Source organism: Cibotium barometz, chromosome 17 (genome assembly GCF_041138505.1).
Source record: "Cibotium barometz isolate CiBa-2024 chromosome 17, ASM4113850v1, whole genome shotgun sequence".
In the NCBI taxonomy this organism is placed as follows: domain Eukaryota; kingdom Viridiplantae; phylum Streptophyta; class Polypodiopsida; order Cyatheales; family Cibotiaceae; genus Cibotium; species Cibotium barometz.
Genome location: NC_141062.1, coordinates 39405996 through 39428788, shown reverse-complemented (window position 1 = coordinate 39428788; position 22793 = coordinate 39405996). Strand labels below are relative to the sequence as shown.

Here is a 22793-nt window from a genome sequence, read left to right as displayed (position 1 = left end):
ACTGGGACCCCTGATACAGGTACAACTAAGGCAGCATTAGAAGTACAGACATTAGTAGATGATTGTACGGCCTAGTACAGAGGTATAGCAGCAGTGTACGGCTGGATGGGGCTGGTATAGTGTAGTACGTGCAAGTACAAGGCAATACGGGCAGGTACAATAGCGTAGGCAGCATCTGTACAGTCAGGTGCAGAAGTACAAACAACAGCTTTACAAGCGTATGGAACTCACGGGCAAGGAACACTTGTTGTACGTAAGAGGGAGAAAATTGAATGGGGCTCTTTCAGTGTTCAAACTACAATGGAGTTAGGTAGACCCATGCATAACCCAAGTGTCCAAATGTTTAAAAAGGAGGAAGGAGGCTGACCACCTGTTTCGTGGCCATGCAAATGTTCAAGTTTAGGTCGTCGTTGTACTGAGCGATCTCCTTAGCACTCGACTTGCCACCGGTCTTGCCTGCCTGAGCTTTCTGGTTTGGAGTAAGCTTGGGGGCATTGGTTGAGTTCTTGGAACCAGAGGCTTCCGTGCTCTGTCCTCGGGATGACCTCGTCTGGTTCTGGCCTTCCCCCCCCCCCCCCCCTCCCGAGGTGTTAGCCTTGGGAGTAGTAGGCTGGAAAGTCTTGGGCTTTTCGCCATTGTGCTTCATTTCAGCACTTAGCGCAAGCGTGAGTGCGTCTTCGAAGGTGGCTGGCCTAAACATACGCACCTTCCACTGGATTTGCATGCCAAGGCCATAAAGGAATTGCCCTTTCTTGTCCGTATCAGATAAGCCCAACTGCAAACGTAAGTTTGAAATTTTATTGGCAAACTGAAGGATTGGTTGCGCATTTTGACGTGCTTCCCTTAACCCGTCTTCGAGTCGCTCAAGGTAATGGGGCGGTAGAAACCGCTGCTTACGGTCGAGGACAAACTCGTTCCAAAGATAAGGTGCTATACATAATCTGGTGTGGGCATGAGTCCACTGGGTCCACCAAGGAATGGCCTCACCTTCCAAGTACCAACTAGCTAAGATCACCTTGTCAGTATCACTTTTTCGAACTGCGGCAAAGTAAGCTTCAAATTGATGCAACCATGAATAAAGAGTTGTGGGGTCGAGTTTACCATTATACTTATTGAAGTTCATTTTCTCGGGAAAATGACTTGAGGAAGCCGCTGGTGTCAATCTTGCGTCCAAAGCCTCAAGGTATCGTTCATGTTCCACGCGTCGCATGGCGTGGTCTTCACGTTGTCCAATCTGCATTGCACACATTTGCAACTCGAGCATCGAACTCGGCTACAGTAGTGACCCTTCGAAAGGGTCCCTTTGTAGAGGATCTAGAATCTGGGAAATGGAATGAGAGGGAGGAGGAGACAGAAAACACGGAGCTGGAGGACGGGTGCACTCTTCCAGAGTCAGTATTTGCACCTTCTGCTCTTCCAATTTGGTACTCTGATCTGCGATTGCTCGCACCATCTTTTGGATCATCTCTGGTACACTCATGCCTGATGCCCTAGATGGACTGCCTGGTGCACTTTGGTCCCAAGGTTCTTGTTCTCTCTCGTTGTCGTTGCTCGCCATAGCAGGAAAATGCACTACCTTTCCAAAGCGCAATCTGACCATCCACTGTGTGTGTGGAAGACTTCCGGAGGCTGAAAGCGAACCGTCCGAGGAACAGGAGTCACTCCGAAAGGGGTGGTCCATCGGAGTCTAGAGAGAGAGAGAGAGAGAGAGAGAGAGAGAGAGAGAGAGAGAGAGAGAGAGGGAGGGAGGGAGGGAGGGAGGGAGGGAGGGAGAGGAGAGGAGGACACAATATTGGGTCCCGAATACCCTTTGTAGGGTCCCCACCACCACGAATGGTGTATTTGCTTTTATTAGAATGATGCAAAATCTGAAAATAAAAGATTGACTTGACCTGTTTTGGCTGAGATGAATCTCTGCCCTTGACCTTCAACCTTCACCCTTGCGTTCCTTGAGTAGCTGCAGCACTTTGTGAAATATGAGATAAATGAATCACTTGGTAGGGTTGGGTATTTATACCCCCTCATATAACCAGTCAGCCTGTAATATGCAGCGTAAGTCTTTGTATTGGAAGATCCTGTCACACAAATGCTCACACCGTCTTGTGGATCCTAAGTTTCATGAGTTTAGCAATCCACTTTAATACTTCAAACTTTAAAGAGATGAGAGAGAGATATATGAGAACTGTACACCAGATTGGGACCCAAATTACCCACAGAAGGGCCCCCTATCCCGATAACGAGATAGTATTTGCTTTATTACTTTAGAGAGAATGACTGTGGACTGTAGATAAGCCAAACGCAAGATCTCGAAGGATTGGAAGTTTGGCTGAACTGTACACGGCTGTAGAAACACCTCAATGAACTGATCTTGAGCCTATGCACTCTTCCCAAGGGCATGAGGAAGGGCTGCACACTTGAGGCTGAGAAAGGACTGCGGTGGACTGTTCTAAGCTATGTAACTATGCTGTAAATGCTTATGAATGATATGTTACCTTCACCAAATGACTGTTGCATGTATGGATGATGCACAGAAGGCGGGGTACTACTATAGAACTGATGCTGGACTGAAAACGCAGGCTGGTCTGGACTGAACTGCAGCCGGCTCTGATCTGTGCAGAAATGCAGGTATGTATGTTGTTCTGGGGCTTGAAAGGGGCTGAATGCAGGCGCCTATTGTAACTCGCGGCGGTGAATGCCCGGGGGACTAGGGCCTTTGACACACTTGTTGATACCATCAATGCATATTAAAACATTTAAAAGCTGGACAAAACATCCACAAATGCTGAAAATGGAGCTTGCACACGTGACACCACATAGAGGCCGGAGTATTTTATTACCCAAGGAGAATAATATCATGTACAAGCTTTGAGGGCCTTACTCTCCCCACGGGAGATGCCGGATTATCCATATACAAATGCCATAACACAGCCCAACACGAGGCAACCAAGCTGGAACAGAGGCTGTAGAAATGCCGAGCCAACAATATAATCCATATACCTCCGTGTGGGTACTAATTCTTCCCCAAAAACCACGGGTCTTCATGCAATAGAGCTGGTACAACAAGTACAACTCTCCATTCAGTCGGTCCAGTAGGTACAGTGGCTGGTACAGTAGGTACAGTGGCTGGTACAGTAGGTACAGTGGCTGGTACAGCAAGTACGGTGGCTGGTATAGCAAGTACAACAAGTACAAATGCTGGTACAACATGTACAGTGACTAGTACAGCAGGTACAGTGGCTTCAGTATTTCTTCGCGATGGAAGTCTCCAAAACAGTCCCCAACAGCCGGTATTCTTCATGGGCAGCCTTCAAGAGAGTAGCCATCATTAGGGCAGCTTGTAACGGTGGTAGAGTGTGCAGCAAGAGAGCCTCTCTTAATGAAGAGAGGGCTCCAATTTATAGATTTGGGCCTCCCATGAGCTAAAATGGCAAGAGAAGGCTACAGTGACAAGTGGAGAGCCACACAATAGCTGAAGTGACAAGTGTGAGGCCACTTGTCTCACTTTGATCCACTTTCTAACAAGTGTCGGGCCACTTGTCTCACTTTGGTCCACTTTCTTGCCACATGTCCCAATCTAAGAGATGGGTCCTTCCATAAACTTTGTCTCTAAAAATATCCCAACTGGTAGACATTCTGTCATAGGCTCTTTGCGAACTCTTGGTATTTGCTCAATTCCAGATGTAATGACGCGAACAGAATTTCCATTGGAGTCGGGCCAAAAAATAGTAACTCTCCTAAATTTTAGGAGTGTGGTTCTTTGTATTCTAGGATAATCCCCCATTCCCAAAGCTTGTACTTTCTAAATATTTAGACATCTTGGAGTCCACCAGACCCCTTTCATACTGGGAAATGTCCAGGCTGGTGACATCCTCCCCAGTTTCTTAAAACTTGTCCGCAACTTTAAGCTTCAAGCCATATATTCAAGATATAATCATGTCCCATCAAGTGGGCGAGAAGAGACAGTCTCAAAAATCTAATATAACTGAAGAATCCATGTCCCAAAGAAATGGGCGAGACTAAATAAGTCTCCATAATACCAATATCAAAATCATGTCCCAAAATAAATGGACGAGAATTCCATGGAAGATATGCTAGACACAGGCACAAGAGCCAATTGTGTCTCAATCACCAATATCAATGAGATAATCATATGCCAATGAAAATCACCAACCAGGTGCTAAGACACTTAAATAAGTGCCATGCACAAGAAACTAGTGCCTTGCACAGAAACATGTGCTATGCACACAAATTGGTGCCATTCAAGAGCAATAAACCATAGTGACAGAAAAGCTGGTTCTCGATAGTTTTGGCAATCCTTTCTCCCAATCCCAACAGTTTCCATGTTCTCCCATACAATCCCAACTCTGATCAACAAGCATGGCGTGGAAACAATGAAACACTCACTCCACAATCGCAACATGAATCCACGTGTTTGGTGGAGTGTTCATTGAAATGCCCTCTCACAATCCCAACATGAATCCACATGCATGGTGAGATGAACAATGAACCTCTTGGCCTTTATATGGGGAGCTCGTGATTCTAATATGGCATAAAGATAAATAAATCCATGTCCCAAATAAATGGGCGAGACAAAATAGTCCCATAAGTCCAGATATCATAATCATGTCCCATGTAAATGAGCAAGATAAATCAGTCCCATATGTCCAGATATCATAATCCATGTCCCAAGTAAATGGGCGAGACAAAATAAGTCTCTTGCCAACAAGGCATCGGTCCACATGACCCTTGGCATAGACATAAGTCCCGTGCCAACCAGGCGTCATGTCCACTTTACTACTTGCACTCCGTGTTGGTACTCTGACCACACACCTTGGATGAGAGGTGGGCTCAAGTAAACAATCACTCGCAGGCATAGATAACCTGGTGTTTCATAAGCATTTCTGCTACACATAGTTTATAGGCATTTTGGCCACCAATAGTTTGTAGGCATTTCGGCCTCAACTCACACTACCCTCTGAAGTGCCCATGTTCCCTTCCATCTGCTCTCTATTGTTCCACCCAGATATGGTAGAAACAATCTTCAAGAGAGCACGTAGGACAAGAGAACACTACACACGGTATGTTGTACTCGACACTACCCTCTGAAGTGCCCATGTTCCCTTCCATCTGCTCTCTATTGTTCCACCCACACATGGTAGAAACAATCTTCAAGAGAGCACGTAGGACAAGAGAACACTACACAGGGCATGTGAACAATGAGTTTCATAAGTCCAATGCATCCCAAATAAAAGGAGCCAAAAAGAATAATCCATAAACGTGAGGATAGATCCAAATCCCTAGAAAAGAAGTCCAGGAATCCATAGACCTGTATACCATAATCCTTGTATACCATAACTCTTACCACATACTCCGTGCTAACCACACACCTTGGAGTAGAGGTGGACTTTTATCCATAAAAGCATCATATCCATGAGATATCCAAATATTTCTTCTCTATAAACTGGGACAGTGAATCCGATCCCGTCAAATGGGAATAGACTTCGTTGGACACCCACACGCGTAAATAGCACAACTTAAATATCACAATATGAATGGACAACTCAATAACAACTGAAAACTGAAATGATGATCAATGGAGACACTAGCACTGGGGCCGGAACGGGCCGACCCCCCCTCAATATATGATATATTATTGGGGGTATTTAAGTGATACAATGCTCCATGGGTTCAATGAACCAGATGATGTCCATGTACAACTGAGATGAATACAGTTACCAAACAAGAGACTTGAAGTCAACGTTCGAAGGAGAGCGATCCACTGGAAGAAGTCTAATCTCTACGGTCCTGTGCCTTCACTGGAATCTGCAGAGAGCGCCCCACTGGTGTTCCAGGACCACGCACAAACAGGCGCTCCTGTACTAACGCCCAGCTCTCCCGATCTCGGCACTCATGGACCGTGGTTCTCTAGAAGCTTGGACTACCTGGTACCGAACAGGTGTTGGCAGCAGAGAGTATCCCCTGTAAGATTTACACCAAAGACCTTTGCTTGAATCTCAATCCACTTACCTTGTAAAATAATGGATATGGCCTTCAGTTACCAGTAGTACTAGGCACCCACATATGAAAAGAGAAGTCTTTATTAATGTTGTTGCTGCCAGCTTGAGAGATTCAGGATGGAGAACCAGCAATTGCCCCGTAGTATGGGATGTAATATTCGCTTGTTGTGAAGCCTGTATGCAGCCGCCTGCAAGGCAAGGGAGAAAGAAGAACCTGTGTGCAGCCGCCTGGGCACAGCCGTCTAGTTGCAGTCGCCAGTGTGCGCCCACTTGTAAAGCAAGGAGAGAGATGGAATCCACGCAGCCGCCTGCAAGTTGTACAGCCGCGTGTAAAGCGAGAGGGATGGGAGGACTTAGGCACAGTCACCTGCAAGGCAAGAGGATGGTGGCCTGTGCGTAGCCGCATGCAGAGCAAGATGAAAGGAGAGCTGTGCGAAAGAGCAAGCAAACTCGCTTGTGGGCCAGCGTTGAAATCAGAACTTGGGTGCAGCCGTCTTGCGGGTAAACGCTGGAGAGGTCGCTTGGCGGCCAAATGCAAGAAGGTGGCCATGCACATCCGCCTATATATAAGAGGAGGATCACTCCAGATTTGCATGGAGGGGCCCACGACCAACAGCTGGCCGGCCCACCTTGATTGCATGGAAGCGGCCAGCTCCAACGTTTCCAAGGGGGGTGGGTAGGTGGCCATGCACCCACCCCCACACACAAGATTAAGGGAGGAGTTCTCTCCCCACCATGGTCCATTCGTGGGTGCCCACCCTTCTAAAGGCACGATGAGATATTGGGAAGGGTGCCCACTCATTAATGAGTGTGAAACTGCAACCTTATAAAAACAAAGGTTAAAAAGAATGCTATGAAATAAACAAATGCAATACACTTACCCCTGTGTTCACACGCAACAAAACTCGTCAGAAGACAGAGCAAACTTCACGACTCACTGGCAGGCGTCCCCGCTCAGTAAGTGGAACGTCAAACAGGCAAACACAAAAAATACAAGTCACGCGAAGACAGTTCCATGCACGCAAACATGAATGCATGTGCAAACAGAATCATGGACATATCTCCCGTTCATTGAACAAGTACTAAACATTTCTGTCAGGCATAATAATGGCACGACAGAAAGTATAAATCTCGGTCTTCCTATGGAGTGACAGTCCCATAGGTAAGACACAGATCCAGATCCAGGCACGAGTCTCCCTATGGAGTGACAGTCCCATAGGCAAGACACGGCACAAATACTGTTCTATCCATGGCGTGACAATCCAAGGTGGTTCCAAACGTTATGTACTGTATGGATCCGTACGTACTGTACGTTGTTTGGTACGGAAAAAAATTTAAGGTACGTAAAAATACGTACCATTGGTAAAAATACATAAAATCTCAGAAATTTCAGCCACCTACATAAAATTTCAGTCCATGTCCACATTGACATCTAAAACTTTCGAAATAGAGACACAACAAGGTCAAAAACCTACTAATTCAAAAGTGAGAAATTAGAATCACAAGTCAATGCATGATTGCTCTAACAAATTCAATGCACAATGCCATACAATTTCAATCAGGATTCAGCAATCATGCAATGCATAATATTTAGTGGGCAGCTCAGTTGAGAGAGAGAGAGAGTGAGAGAGAGAGACTTGAAGGAGAGAGAGGCTGAGAGCTCTATGCACGGTCCACAGAGGGTGGGCTAAGGCTATGAGAGAGAGAGAGAGAGAGAGAGAGAGAGAGTTATGTTGCTGCCTTGGGGGCCTGAGCAAGGGTGGGTGGGGAAAAGTGAGCAAGGGTGGGTGGGGAAAAGTGAGCGAGACCACGCGAACACAGAAAGAGGCGAAGCGAAAGGAAGGCGGCGGTGACAGTAGCAACGGCAACAGTAGCGAAGAGAGAGAGAGAGAGAGAGAGAGAGAGAGAGAGAGAGAGAGAGAGAGAGTGCGACTGTAGAGGCCCTTACCGGAAGGTGTGCGCCGTACGGAGTCCAGACGCTATCGCAGGCGAAACCCAAAAAAAAAAAGTTTATCGCAGGCGAACATTTATCTCGCAGGCAAGCAAAGCAAAGCAAAGCAAAGCAAAGCCAAAACAAAAAAACAAAACAAAAAAAAACGGCGTACGGATCGATCCGTACGTACGGATCCCCGTACGGTACGGATGTACGGTACGGATTGGATCCGTACGTACGTTTTGATCCAACCTTGTGACAATCCCATGGATAGAACACTGTAACGGGAGGCGGACGGGTGTATTGGAATCGTATGAATGTGAACAAGATTCTGAGCACTTAACACTTGAGCATTACAACCACAAAGCTGAAAAATGACAGTACACCACATAAAGGGGCCGATGATAGGCTGACCCCCCCCCTTTAGGTTATATTACCAAAAGAGTCTGCAAAGTACAAGATTACGGGTGCCTGGGGATTCACCACCAGCCTGCACCTGATTCTTCCAAATACATCATGAATGAATACATTTCAAACAAGAGAATCTGTAGGTACATCCGCCCTACACACAGGTACATCGGCCCTGCACAAGCCTCTTCACAGGTACATCCGCCCTGCACGAGTATCACAATCCTCACAGGTACTCCGCCCTGCACAAGATGTAAATGGATCTGTAGGCCCTGTTTCCACGTGAGAAACTGATCCAGAAACCTGTGTTCTCCGCGAGCAAGTGTCCCCAATGCTTGCCCTAAGCACCTGTTATACCAGGATTCCTTGAGACACATCCATGCTCACATATTCCATTGCTGTCCGGCCTGTTTTGTGCAATAACCAGTCCAAAACAGCAACTTTCTATCGTGAGAAATCCACCTGTAAGGGGTCCTACAGCCCTGTGGAGGTCCCTAGAGCTGTCCTGTATTGTCCAAGTTGACTTTGGACACCTGTAACCAGCCCGAAACTCGCAATAACCAGAAATTGCAGGTCTGAAATTTACCAACCAGCCCTTTAGAAGAGTGTGGGGATCGTTATCCAAGCTTGTGTGAGTCCGGGAAGCAAGCAACCAGCCCTGTAGCAACTCCCAAAGCTCCAACCAGCTCTCCAATGTGTTGAATGATGAATAAAACAGCCCAAAAGGCCTCTTGAGGGAGGCGCCTTTTTCTAGTGCCACCTAAGGGGCTTGGTGGGTACACATACTGGCTGACATGTGTCCCCATAAGGTGTCCAGGTAGGTGTCCAGCCCATAGTGCTCCATTTGTCCTGTTTGTATAAGTTTAGGTCCAACCAAATGGGAAATGGTCATAAGCTGTCCGGACTTCATTAATTTTGGTCCAACCAAATGCGAACGCATTATAAGTTGTCCGGCCACTTATTAATGAGTGTGGACCTGCAAACCAATAAACTTTAGTAGTAAATGAAATAAGCTGTAAATTGAGTGTGGACGCACTTACCACCTGCAAAACCCATAAGCCCACAGTTTTAGGCCCAAACAGGAGTGCGCACACGTGTCCACAAGGTGCCCGGGCGTCCCCGGTCCCTCGGACTTCACAAGCCAAAATAACAAGCATTGTCCAGGCAGCAAGACAATGTCACACAAAGTAAAATAAAGTTATGGCATGCATCATTTATGCATTGTGCACATGTAAACTTGGAGAACCACCTATCATCATTCTTGTACTTGAAAATATTCCGCCTGCCATCATAACACACCATGTGTGCATGGCCGGAATCCACACGGGCACCGCCCGAAAGTCCACAAATGTCCTGCCATGTCCTTGGACTCATATGCATCCACTCATATGATCCATACACATGCCCAGGTATAATACATACATGCATCCGCATGTTTCTAGGCCTGACACGCATCCGCATGTCCCTAGAATATAGGGGTTTGTGACAAACACAGTCCAGGTCATAACCAGTTTGGCTCCCGTCCATACGACACCATCTTGCTAACACACGGGTGGCACCAGTCTGGCTTCCGTCCATGTTATGCAAAAATACTGGCCCCTTCACATGAGACACCGGCCTGGCCTCAAGTGAACGAGACACAAATCTGGAGATGGACCAAATGGTCGGCCAATTGGTGACATCCCCCCGGGCTTTTAAAGAGTTGTCCTCAACTGAAAAGCCTCAAGATATGCCTGCAACAGCTGTGGGTAGTCAACAAAATAATCCTCATTTACCCACTTTGCATCAATGGGCAAATAATTCTTGAACTTCACAAGGTATCTCCTGGAAAGCTTTCTTGCAGATAGCTTTCTCTCCTTGTGAAAGACAATCTGTTCTGGCTAGAGGATCTCCTCAAGCTTATCAATCTTTGGCGGATCTTCTGTGACAGGCTCGTTAGGATCTGGCCCGACATACTTCCGCAAAAGACATGAAATGCATTGTGAATCTTCCAATGACTAGGTAAAGCAAGCCTGTATGACACTTCATTGATCTTTTGAATCACCTTGAAGGGTCCATAATAACGATTAGAAAGCTTAGGATATGATCCTTCTCGTCCTGGCCTCTTCCGAAGCGTAGCTTTCTCAAATTTCAGTGCTGGTGGGTGCTGCTGTACTTGCGCGCATGGATTGTCGCCGGGTACTGTTGTGGCTACCACTACTACTGCTGGGCGTTGCTGCCGCCAGGTGCAACCATTGCTGTACATGGGCATTGTTGCATGTGCTGCTGCCACCAGATGCTACCGCCGCCGCCAGATGCTAATGCTGCAGCCAGTTGTGGACTACAGACGGGCAGTATAGGGCAGCCAGTTGTGGACTACAGACGGGCAGTATAGGGTAGCCAAGCAGGCAACAAGATGGGCAATCAGCAATGGGCAGCCAAGCAGGCAACCAGATGGGCAACCAGCAATGGGCAGCCAGGCAGGCGTCAAGAAGGAATTTCTCTGCATACAGTAGGGCAGCCAGACGAGTGTCAGATGGGAGTCTCTCTACGCCAGGTGGCTGCATGTGTGGAAGCAGTCTGCGTGGGTCTCTCTCTCTCTCTCTCTCTCTCAGGTGAGCTGAAGGAGGCGCCGAGGGGCTAACAGCCAAGGGGTCTCTCTCTCTCTCTCTCTCTCTCTTCGCAAGCAGGCTTTGTTTACGAGATTTGGATACAGAGGATCAAGTTAAGATGCACAGGATGATGTTCTTGGAAGAGATGTGTGTTGCTCTTCGTCTTGGACCTATGTGTATTCAGGGATTGCTTGACACGTCCTCTATCTTTCTCTCTCTCTAGGTTTTTGGCATCGTGATTGGATGGTGCATATGTGGATTTATCTGTCATGGAAACAAGACATTGGTCTTTCGAGAAGAAACAAGACTTTGGTATCGAGGATACAGGCCTATGGTTATGGGATACAGGTCTATGGTTTATCAGATACAAGTCTTTGGTTTCATGTGGAAAGCATGTCTTTGGATTCATGTGAACAGGTTATAGTTTTCTCGAGGTTACATGCAGGCTGTGACTATAGGAAGGACATATGGTTTGGTACAGCCCTACTGCTGTCTGGGAATGGGTTCGTGAGATCCATGGTTGAGATGGAGAAGACCTTCTCAAGCAGAGAGGTGTCGTACAGGTGTGCCTTCTTTATGGAAAGCTTTGCTGTGAGAACGAGAGATCTTATTTGGAAAGTCCTGGGTGAAAAGCTGAAAGGAATCCTCTTGGTAGAGGATTCGACAAGTTGTACTTTGTACTCATATTTGATGAAGTAAAGAAATACCGCAAGGGGCGCCACTGCGTTTTGGGGCCAATCGGTGTCCTCGCACTATTTGCAGGAGCACTCTAGCTCACCTGTTTGTTTTCCTTTTTCAGGTTCCCATGGTTGATGAAGTGTTTTGTGTGCGAGTGTTCATTCCACCGCCCGTCAGATTTTTGTAGGCTGGTTTCATATCTTCATCCACATGCTTCAAAACCTTAACAGAAGGCCAAAACTCATCTTGTGCAATAGTAGCATAGCAAAGCTGCCCAAGTGCTTGCCTATGAGTAGGCCACAACTCCCAATCAGGGCATGCCATCATCTGCTTTAGGGCTGGTCACACATGAAAGAGATGACGAAGCATCATGAAACTGTATGCAAAGCGGGTGTCTGAGTACTTCAATAACTCTTTCTTTGCAAACCTGCGATATAATGCAAGAGAGTAATGGTGGCGGGTTATGAAAGAAAGAACCTCTTTGCTTGTGTCAATGGTGGCCTTTACCCAATGCAACTTTCCAATGTCTTTAAGCAAGTTATTGAGACAATGTGCCATGCATGGACTCCATGTAACGTGTGGGTACCTCTGCTCCAATAAGGCCCCTGTTGCCTTGTTGGTATTCTCACCATTTGAAACAAATTGAACCACATTTTGTGGACCCACATACTCAACAACCTCACTTCATAACTCACATAGCACAGGAGTAGTTTTTTGTCTCACCCCAGCTTCTGTAGACTTTATGTAGAGTGGATTCTCTCTACATGCTACAAGAACGCTTTCTAATGAATGGCTGCGTATATCACTCCACCCATCAGCCATTAAAGAGACCCCATACGTGCTCCATTTCTTCTTTAGAGGTGCAATGGCTTCATTGATGGATGTTATCTCATTCTCAAGCAATCTCTCCCTCAAGGCATCATAAGGGGGTGGAGTGTATGCACCACCAAATGCTGCACTTTCAGCCACCATCTCTTTGAAGAATGGTGAGCGGGCAACATTAAAAGAGATCCCACAAGAGTAGAAAAAACGTGCTATAGCAGCATCAACCTGTGCCTTTCTTTGTGGATGCCATGCTTTGTGAAGAGTGGATTGCCTAGCCTTTCCTTTGGGGAGGGCATGTGTAGGCATATCAAATGAGCTTCCACCACTCCCAAGAGACGATGCAATATGAAAAGAACTGGGTGGATGGCCAGATGTAGCACTTACAGGAGTTCCATGAGAAGCTGAATGCTGAGTTGGAGCACTTATTGTATGCTCCTTGCGCCGAGTATTTGGTGGAGGGGGAATAAGTGAAGCTTTGCGTTCCATTCTTTGTGCATCTGTTGGAGCAATCTTACCTATGCCAAACTGTGGCAAGGCAAGCAAATGGGCTTCAACCCGCTTTGGACAGCCACCTGCCACATGGCTTGAGACCCATGAAACGGCTCATTAATGGCTTATGAAACGTTTCTCTCCAGCCAGAAACGTTGGAAACTCGCTCATTAATGGCCTATGAAACGTTTCTCTCCAGCTAGAAACGTTGGAAACTCGCCGTTTCCGCCAGACAGAAACGTTTCTGCAAGTGAAACGCGTTTCAGCCCCAGCACTGCACGAAACGGCGTTTCTTCTCTCCAAAATGGGCGTTTCCGGCATTTCTCGTAACTATGTGTGAACACCTTTAATATCAGCCATGGGCACTTATGCATACATTTTATTAATAAGAAAGACGTTCTTTTATAAAGCCATGAAGGTAGCCGAAAGAAGAAAAATGTTGATCAGCATAGAAGATGCTTATAGACACGTGCCCAAGAAAATCATCTGTTAACTTTGAGTGCTAGTTTGCCATAGGAGTGTTTCTCTACAGGGTTTAGGGTGGGCAGGAACACTTCAGTAGGCTTGGGCTGCAATTTGACATCTCCATTCACAGTGATATTTTGTACAAGAGATTCATTTGTATTACTTTGTTCTTGAACATAATACAGACAATAATTTAGGGCTCTTGTGTGTGTTGGGTGTGTTGTTTCCGTTGCACTCTTCTCTCTCTCTTATGCACATAGGCTTGAGTGTTCTATAGTTGGTATCAGAGCCTAGTGAACTTGCAAATTTTTTTCTTTTCTAGCATCCATGTGTGTTGACTGCGTGGATAGGGTAGAGCCCCTAGATTCTATGACTGCACACGGTCGATGATTGCTTCAAGGTAGTCTTGAAGCAGTTCATTGTCGTAGATTACTAATGTGAAGTGAATTGAAGAAATAGTGGGAGCTTTCTATGTGTAAACATGGCAAATTGGTAATAACCGACTTTCTTGTCCATTTTTGGAAGCTTTTGCTCATACTCTCAAGAACCGTCTTGCGGTTGGAGGAGATTGAGGGATTTGTGGATGGTTTGAAACTATCCTTGCATGTAGATGCTCGTGCACATCGGCCATGTGATCTTTCAGGCAATATTCGTCTTGCTCTACGACCCTCGAGATGCGGGAGTGTTCCAAGTCTAGGACTCAACAACAGGGCAGTAGCAAAAAGGCAAAGACAAGGGTGGGTAGTCCAACTCCAAGGGCGAGGCAAGTGGGGGAGCATCGGTGATTCATCACTCGCCTCACCCCTGAAGAGCGTCGTGCCAAGATTGTTGCTGGACAATGCTTTTATTGTGACTCCACTAAGCATATTGGAAGGCATTGCTCAAAGAACACAAAGTAGCATAATGAAAACAGCAAGGAGAAGTACAAGAAGAAGGCGAGTTTGTCAGCCACAACACCATCGACGACACCGGCACCATCTACCTCCCATTTCGCTCCCAGTAGTATACAATTGCTCTTTGCTTGATGGTGGTTTGGGAGGATCTCAATGGTGGTCCTCGGTCGGTATGATATGTTGATATGCTGAGAGATGATTCATGGACATTCGATGTTCACACTCTCTTATGGAGGAGCCTCAAGGGACATCGTCGGAGATCGTGTGGTTGAGCTTTTGGAGCTGCCTATGACAGTGGACACCGATGGTGTAGTCCTAGCCACCGCCACGAGGGGCAAGCATAAGAAATCAAACCAAGTTTCGGGTTGTGGAGACCTTGGAGAATGCACCGTTGGCTTTTGGGGAGTTTTTTGGACATTGAAATGCTCAAAATGTCACATGTGGAATGGATGCTATTCTGGGTCACACATGGGTGTATGATCATGTGGGCATGGTCTACCGCAAGGAGCACAAGTTGACTTTCTACGATACTTTCAGTCGCTCCTCAGAGGTGATTGGGGCTTACCATCTCACACGGGCCTTGTTGTGCTATGCCCTTCAAATGAAGTGGGTGGTAATGCAAGGGTGGTTATACTTGTATTGTATATGTTTGGGCTATTTAGCCAGACGACTTGGAAGATTTGGCGGCAAATAGACATTGCATTTTGGAGGAGCATAGACTCTTGTTCAGTGCCGATTTGCCCAAGGAGTTACACCTCTGTCTTTTGAAGAGTCAATAGATGTTTAGAACTTGGAGTTGGTGGCCACACCAATAGTGGAGATCCAAGATATCAGAGTTGTAAGTGTACTTGAGTGGTGGATGAGGTGGTTTTTTGCCCAAAAGATCCATCAAAATTTTCTAGGTTTTGGCACAATAGGATGCGACTAGATCTTGTGTACAAATCTACATGTTATCCATTGTATATATCCATTCATGCAATTTATAGTAGATTAGGTCAATTCAGCCTTGTTGTTTGTGTATTTGCAGTCCATGTGAGTGGCGTTTAGTTAGCTTCAATTGAGTACGCTTTTGCAAGCATGTTACATTGAGAGAATCAAGTCTTTCTATGTTTATTCTCTTTCCTATCTTTCTATTCATTGTGTATTTTTAGGTTTTTGCTTCAAGTAGTTTGAAGAATCGTGCTTTTGATAGTGCTATTTTGATAGAGCAATGCTTCTTTAGCAAAGAAAGGGTTCAACTTTTGAAGTCTGCACCTTTTTTAAAAGGTACAAGCCCAAAGCTTCTTCTTCTTTTCACTCTCAATGCGCTTCCTACATTCCTCAATAAGATGGCCAGATTTTCTACAATAGTTGCATCTCTTCTTTTTCTTGCTGTCACCCTCTTTAGACGAGGTAGAATCTGAATGGGCATGTGGTTTGCCCTTAGGTTTACCACTAGATGAAGTCCTAGATTTACCTTTGTTTTGATCAAAGGCACCAAATGCCTGATCAGCAGAAAGCATAGTGGTCCTATTAGAACGAGACTGCTCCTCCTATAGTATGAGAGTCACCAACTCATCAAAGGTATACAAGTTTGGATTACCCTTCATGAGTAGACGAAGAGCAATAGCAAAACCCTGATAGGATTCTGGCAAACCCTGAAGCACTGTAGATACAAGTGAACCATCTTGAATGACCTCATCAATATTGATGAGCTGCTCTCGCAAATCCTTGGGGCGGGTAAGGAACTTGTCCATTGAGTCACCCTCATCCATATGCTCAGACTCAATCTTCTTGCGAAGATAGGCAACACGGGTCTCATTGCGAACCTGATACAAAGAAGCAAGTACATCCCATGCACCCTTAGAAGAAGTGCATGAACGAATGTGCGGTATAACTTGCCTTCTGCATGAAAGGGCAATCAAAGCATGTGCCTGAGCATCCTTGGCATCCCATCTGAGCTGTTTTGGAGTGGGTGGCAAAGGTGCAGAAGATGTAGCACCACCTGAAGATACATCATCACCTGCATCAATGGTTCCTGAAGTACTTGTTACTCGTGCAGGAGCAATGGGCCTGACATCAGTCCTTGATACATAAACCCACAAATTCTTTGCAACAAGTACATGTTTCATCATGTATGTCCACATAGGATAGTTAGTGCCATCCAACTTATCCTCAACAGAAAGCATACCAAATAAATCACCAGTGTTCCCAAACATGGTGGTCACAAGTGTGTTCAAACAAGTAGTAATACTGCAATAATGCTGCAACTCCTAAAAAATTTGGGGTAAATGCTCCAATGCCAACCAAATGTGCCTGCAATACCCAAAATTACCTGCAAATAGTGCCAATTTTTGCAAAATCGAGTCAATTTCTGCAAAATCCCCAAATTTCTAGTGCAATTATGCACCAAATCTGCTGAAATCAATGCCAATGTGTGCCAGTTTTGCAATTGCAGGCTTAATTATACAAAGCCCCAAATTTGAACAGGCAATGTGTGCAATTTCAGGTCAAACATTGCAGATCTAGAATTTGAAGTTGATTTGGGTAGTGCAGAGTAGGCACAGTTGTAGGTACAACTGTCCGGTATAGGCGCAGGTACGGTCGTACGGCGGTGGGCGACGGCACAGGCGGCGGCGCTCACGGTAGTAGGTGTCACCAGGTGGTGAACTTTTGCAGTTGCTTTCCTTGTATTTACCTAAGTAAATATATATATTTTCTTTTTCTTTTTGTTCTTTAGTTGCTGTTGATTTCTACCCTCAGATATCTCTTGGATCAAGCTTTGACATTGCATGACCAGAGAAGGTGGACCATTGGGACTTCGTGCGACTGATGGTTTACTTGAGCCTTGGGACCCTGAAATCCCAGAAGATTGGGCACTGAAGGCTTGACGAACGGTGGACCAGGACAGTGTACTTGGCCACTGAGAATGGTGTAGGACAGTGTGCCTGGCCATAAATGTAGATGCACATTTGTGAATGTCCATGAAATGAAAAGTCACTGTATCATGACCACATTACGTTTTCTGATGTGGTCACGAAAGAGAATGTTGGTCAGATGACCTGAAGGAATGCTTTGGGCATATCTCCTAAAATTTAGGGAAATTGCTATTTTTGGACAGTGATCAGATTTGAAATCTCTTCGCGTCAATCTCTCCGGAATGTTGCAAGGATCAATAATCACCAAAGGACTGATGTCAAAATGTTAGCAGATTGGGAGATTTTTAGAACGGAAGGCTGGAACGGGAAATGAGCTGCATGACTGCCATGTGGCAGCTTTTAGGCCAGTTTCTAAGTACAGGAAACTGGGCGCTTGCTTATCTTCCCCCTGGGCTCATTTTTGTAAAAGGGCAGGTGGATTGTTGCAGGTTAAGAGCTATTGGAGCTTCCCCTTCCTTGTTCTCTATGCACTGAGGGTTGAGCTTGCTCCCCACAGCCTCTCTTGACCTATATTCAGCTATGAAAATGCCCCTCTAGTGGGCTACTCTCATGAATTATGTACAGCTGTGTGGGGAATATGATTTTTGGCTGAGGAAAGAGCCTCCTTTGACAGGAACAGGAGCAGCTAACTGTTGCTCCAAAGCAGGAACAAGTGAGGATAGTTACCTCACCAAGCAGGTGTCCAATTTAGCACTAAATCAATGCTGTTTTTGAACTGTTCAGGGGCTGTTCCAAGGCCCAGTTGATGCTAGATTGCAGAAGGACCTTGCTAGGGTCTACCAGGACTGTGGTGGTTGTACAGAGCTGAAAACAGAGCTGAAAACAGGTCTGTACAGAAAATACAGCAAGCTGAAATTCACTGTTTTGGGCTTATTTGAGTGGTAGAAGGCCAAGGAAGAGGACCAGGGACTTGGGATTTTGTTCAGGGAAGGTTTATGTACCGAAATGCTGTCGAAATTTCCTTAAAACAGGGGTTTCTTGGCTGTGAATTGCTCTTGTAACTACAGATACCATACCCTTGTAATTTCCCTTGAATTAATTGATAAATAAATACTGAAAGGGGCGCCGGACTTCGGGGCCAATCTGGTGTTGAGCGAGGGAGCGAGGATTCTGTTTGTGTGTGTGTCATAAAGTCCAGGTATTTAATTGAAAGAATTACTGCGTTGTGTGTCCATAGCCCGGTTTCATGGTGCGCAGGCGGCGGCGCACAGGCGGCTAAGGGCGGCGATGGCGTCGAGGTAGGTACGAGCATAGACGGTTACTGTCGCAGCTGGCGCTGGGTGCCCAGATTTGAGGCGTAGTGGATGGGTGGCGCCAGATCTGGAGCGGTGCAGGCGGTGTGAAGTAGATCTGGGGCGGCTGGGTGCGACGGCGCACAAGGGCGGCGGCAGAGGCGACGCAGGTATAGGCGGCGACGGTGACGGCGGTACAGTCGTCGCCGGCGGCGTCAGCGCACAAGGGCAGCGGCAGCGGCAGCGGCAGCGGCAGCGGCAGCACACAAGGGCGGCGGAAGAGCCATACAGTACGGCGTACGAACAGAGTAGCGGGGGCGTGCAGAGGCGGCTGAGGGCGGCGACAGGGTGGCTGAAGGCAAAACCCTAATGCAGCGAAACCCTAATTCCAGATGTGTGCAATAGGCTCAAGCTTTGATGGGTAGCAGGGGGCAAACCCTAATGCTAACCCTAGCCAAGCTCTGATACCAATGTTGGGTAGGAGGGAAGCTAGCTTGCACACACATACACATACACACAACCTCAAGCACAGAGAAACGTGAGAGTGCTGGAAAAGATGTACTCTATATTAATATGAAAGTACAATGTGAGTAGCCTAGGGCAAGGTGCCCAACACACATAAGTGTGTTCACACGGGGAAAAAACTTGTGTCCAGTCATCATAGGGAAAAGGTGCCCGTGAGTAAGCTATGTTCACACTTGAACTAGCCGGGAGTGGTCATGACCAACAAGGCTGGCTTCCTGTGAGCCCAAATTGGTGAAGGGACAAGGCTATTAAGTGTACAGCGAGGTAGGAATGCTTTTGGGTAGTAGGAGATGCAGGCCTTTTAGTATGCGGAGGCAAAGGCCTATGAGAACGTGCAGGTTGGGAACAAAAGAACAGAGGATGGGCAACAGGTTTTGGAGCAAGAGAAATCAGCGGCAGCTTGTGCAGTGAAAGTGTTGTAAACAGGCCAGAAATGTGATAGAAATTGCCTCTGTCCTAGTATTGTAGTATGGCAGAGATTCTAGCAAGTCCATTGGCCAAGTCAGAAAAGGCATGGCAATAAGCTCATGTTGAGGCCTCTGTGTTCTCTTAATGCAAAACTTGGAATGTCGATGTCAGCATTTACATTTGATTGCATAGAAATTTTTGGCACTTTTGATAATCTCTAGTATGTGCTTAATTTTGGCATCAAGAGCTTGCTTTTGTCTGATTTAAATTTCATAATAATCTGCAGAGAGTGCAGTGGAGGTTCAAGTTTGTATGAGTTTTGTCGTCCTTTCTTCTTGCCTTCGCATCATATTTGCTTCAAATTTCCCTTTTTTCTTTGTCCATATTTGTTTTAATATGTTGATACCTTGGTTAAGAAAGGCTGCTAGGTTATCATACTGGCTAATGCTTAAATAGTAGATGCCTGGTGGAGCAGATTTTTGGAAATTGATGTCTCAAGATATACGTGTGCAGGGACCAGTCAGGCTGCAAGATACTTACGTGCAAATGGGATCACCCTTTTTGGAGTTAGAGATGAAACGATCAAACTATTGGGAAAAGCCGACATGTATTTTTTCAGCCCAGAACATCCTCCTTTGACGGAGCCTGCCCAAAAGGCCCTTGATTGGGCTGTAGACGAGAAGCGTAAAACAGGCAAGTGTTCGTGTTGACTTGTGCCACCTGATTTAGTTAGACAGGTCACAGTAAGCTTGATTAGCAAGTCAGTGCTGTCTACTAATGCGTTCTTATTATTCTGATGACCTTCCATTTCTATAAGTAGATTGATTTAACTGTCTTATTTTCCTACCTCACGCACCAGTACAGTAGATGCCACAGCTGTTTGTTTTTAAAATTGCAAGGCTCTGCAGATTACATTATTGGCAAAGCAATTGGTTTGGTTTGTTATACAAATAAGGTGGCAAACTTATTTGGTATAGTAGAGGCATATTTGGAGTACCCTGCAAGAGAGAGAGAGCTGTATTAACTTCTGCCGGGCAGTGGGTTGGGGGAGCAAATCGGCGCATGAGAACAAGAATAATAAATGGTCTAAAATTCTTCTAGAAAACACCAAAAAATAAGGAAACCCTAGAATCACTAGAGCCTTATGTGAGATGAGGGCCACCAGAGATCAATAGGGTTGCATAGTCTGACAATTTCCTTTGGAGACCCAATGAGATCAAACAGGGCTGAACTCAATGCTTACTGCTGTCTGAATGCTGAATATGCTGATCTGCTGACTCTCCTTGCTCCCTAGATAGGAAAATGCTGAGAAGAGATGAGACAATGGACTGAATATGTTTATATGATGTTCTGATGCTGGTCGGCCAGCGTACAGCAGTCGGCTGCCTGAAAATATCTTCCACGACTCATAAATGCTGAAGATGATGATGTCGGCTGCTGTAATAAACCTGTTGGCTGGTTCCGCAAGTCCTGACCTGAGGTAATGGCTGATGCATGCACTAAATGCTCTTAAATGCCTTGTACCTGTTGTTGGTGCTGTATAAGCCCCAAACACATGCTTATGCTGTGATTAATGCCTGGATTAATACTTGATGATCCTGAATGCTATCTGCTAAATGCTTATGAATGCTCTGATATGCCATGGCACTTGCACACCTTCTGGGTGTGCATGTGACATCTGGATGCTTTGGTACCTGGGGGCCTGTGTCCCGCCCACCCAGGGGTTCAAGACCAGAAGATGCGAAACTTGCCATGGATTTTTTTTTAAAAAAACCGAAAGCTAAAAGCACTTGACCAGGAAGATGGGAGAAAGGGGGGGGGGTGTGGGGGTGTTTTTTTAAAAATAAAATAAAGTAAATGCAGAGTGTTCAAATCCCACGGGTCCTGCTTGGAAAATCCAAAGGCGATCTCTATGGGCCATGCCAGGGATCCCTTCGTAGTCCCACCATGTTCTAGACATCCATCATGGGCCTACCTGGAATCTAGACACATGCTTGTAGGATTAATCAAGATAATCATTAATCTGAGAAATTAGAGGTTTGTGACCTCTTTGACAAAGGAAATAGGAAAAAAATGGTTTAATCCTCAAGCATTAGCTTGAGCAACAACACTATTTGAACCTGATTTTACAGCTACGGTATTGAAGTAGTGTTGGGTCCCTCCAAAATCATACCTTATTATACATTAAGATTTATGAGTCTAGTTTTTTTTTGGGAGGTATTGCATCATATATAATTAAATATAAAGGCAGCACACTTGACCTACTTATCTGTGTTAGTGTTTTCCATACCCAAACGGTCCCTGTATGGCACTTGATATGCGTGACTGACTTAATAACCACTACGCATCCTTGGAGATGATTGGGAGATTTCCTTCATGAAAAGCCTTCATAAGCCAAAGAACAAACATTTCAAGGAAGAGCTCAACTTAAGTGATTTGGAATTAGTTTATACCTAGACTTTACTTTCCACCTAAGTTACTTGAGAAAGCTTAATGTGCAGGGGATGAAGGTGAGGTGACGACAACACATTTGCTTCTTGGTATTTGGGCCCAAAAAGGTTCGGCAGGACAGCAAATTCTTGCTGCCCTAGGTTTTGATGACAAAAACGCAAAAGAGCTTGAAGAAACTGTGAGTATTATTATTGTTTTATTGCAAGTAGTACTACTCATATGGATAATAACCTGAATGATTCATGCTTGTGTTGAGTTGCAGTTGAAGCAGCCTTCCTTAATTAACTGAGAAAGAAAGGTGAAGCAGCATAGCTAACAACCTATGGGTGTCTTAGAGGATCTTAAGTTAATTTTCTTTGAGCAGTTTGTGATTTGGAAGTTTCATTGGGGACATGGTACGCCATCAAGAAGTTCCCCCCCTTGAAGTTTGTACTTTTAAGAAAGCACATGATTTTGGTAGTTTTCTCTTTTTGTATCAATGGGTTTGAGAACCAAGTTTTCAAAGTAAAGAGACTTGTTGCTTTGCATTCCTCGTCATCTTTAGTTGTTGCTCTCTTTCTGTCTCTAATTGATGTCAAACCTATGGGGAATTCGCTGGTCTCAAAGCCTATGGGTAGGAAGTTCATACTTGCCAAGTGAGTCAGGTTATAGTGGTGGGTAGAGGTGTGTAATGACTTGTTAAGTAGCTGTTTAGGAGTACATGTGCTCATCAACACACAACAGGCACCAGTGAACATTTATTTGCATAAAATGAAAGCTATTTATGCATGTCTTTTTTGTATGTAGCTCTGTTGGTGGGCTCTTGCCCAAGTGGTTTGCTCTCCTCCCACCATATCTTAGAGGTTGTAAGTTTGACCCTCACATTTCCTACAAAGAGCGTGTGGTTTTAATCCATCTGAAACATTTGGAATGAGCCACATAAGTTGGAAGATGGCATAGACATAAATTCTTGTATGAATG

General features: G+C 45.6%; 1 protein-coding gene across 2 annotated transcripts in view; it reads left to right on the top strand.

Annotated features, from left to right (window-relative positions):
* Positions 1-22358, top strand: part of LOC147629989 (ATP-dependent Clp protease ATP-binding subunit CLPT1, chloroplastic-like) — a 28710-nt gene extending 6352 nt beyond the window's left edge. For both annotated transcript variants that reach the window (XM_086811546.1, XM_086811545.1), the window contains exons 4-6: positions 19896-20075; positions 21884-22011; positions 22096-22358. In XM_086811546.1, coding sequence (XP_086667672.1) covers positions 19896-20075; positions 21884-22011; positions 22096-22122 — 335 coding nt within the window. In that variant the 3' untranslated portion in view covers positions 22123-22358. The remainder of the gene's footprint in view (positions 1-19895; positions 20076-21883; positions 22012-22095) is intronic.
* Positions 22359-22793: the final 435 nt, after the last annotated feature.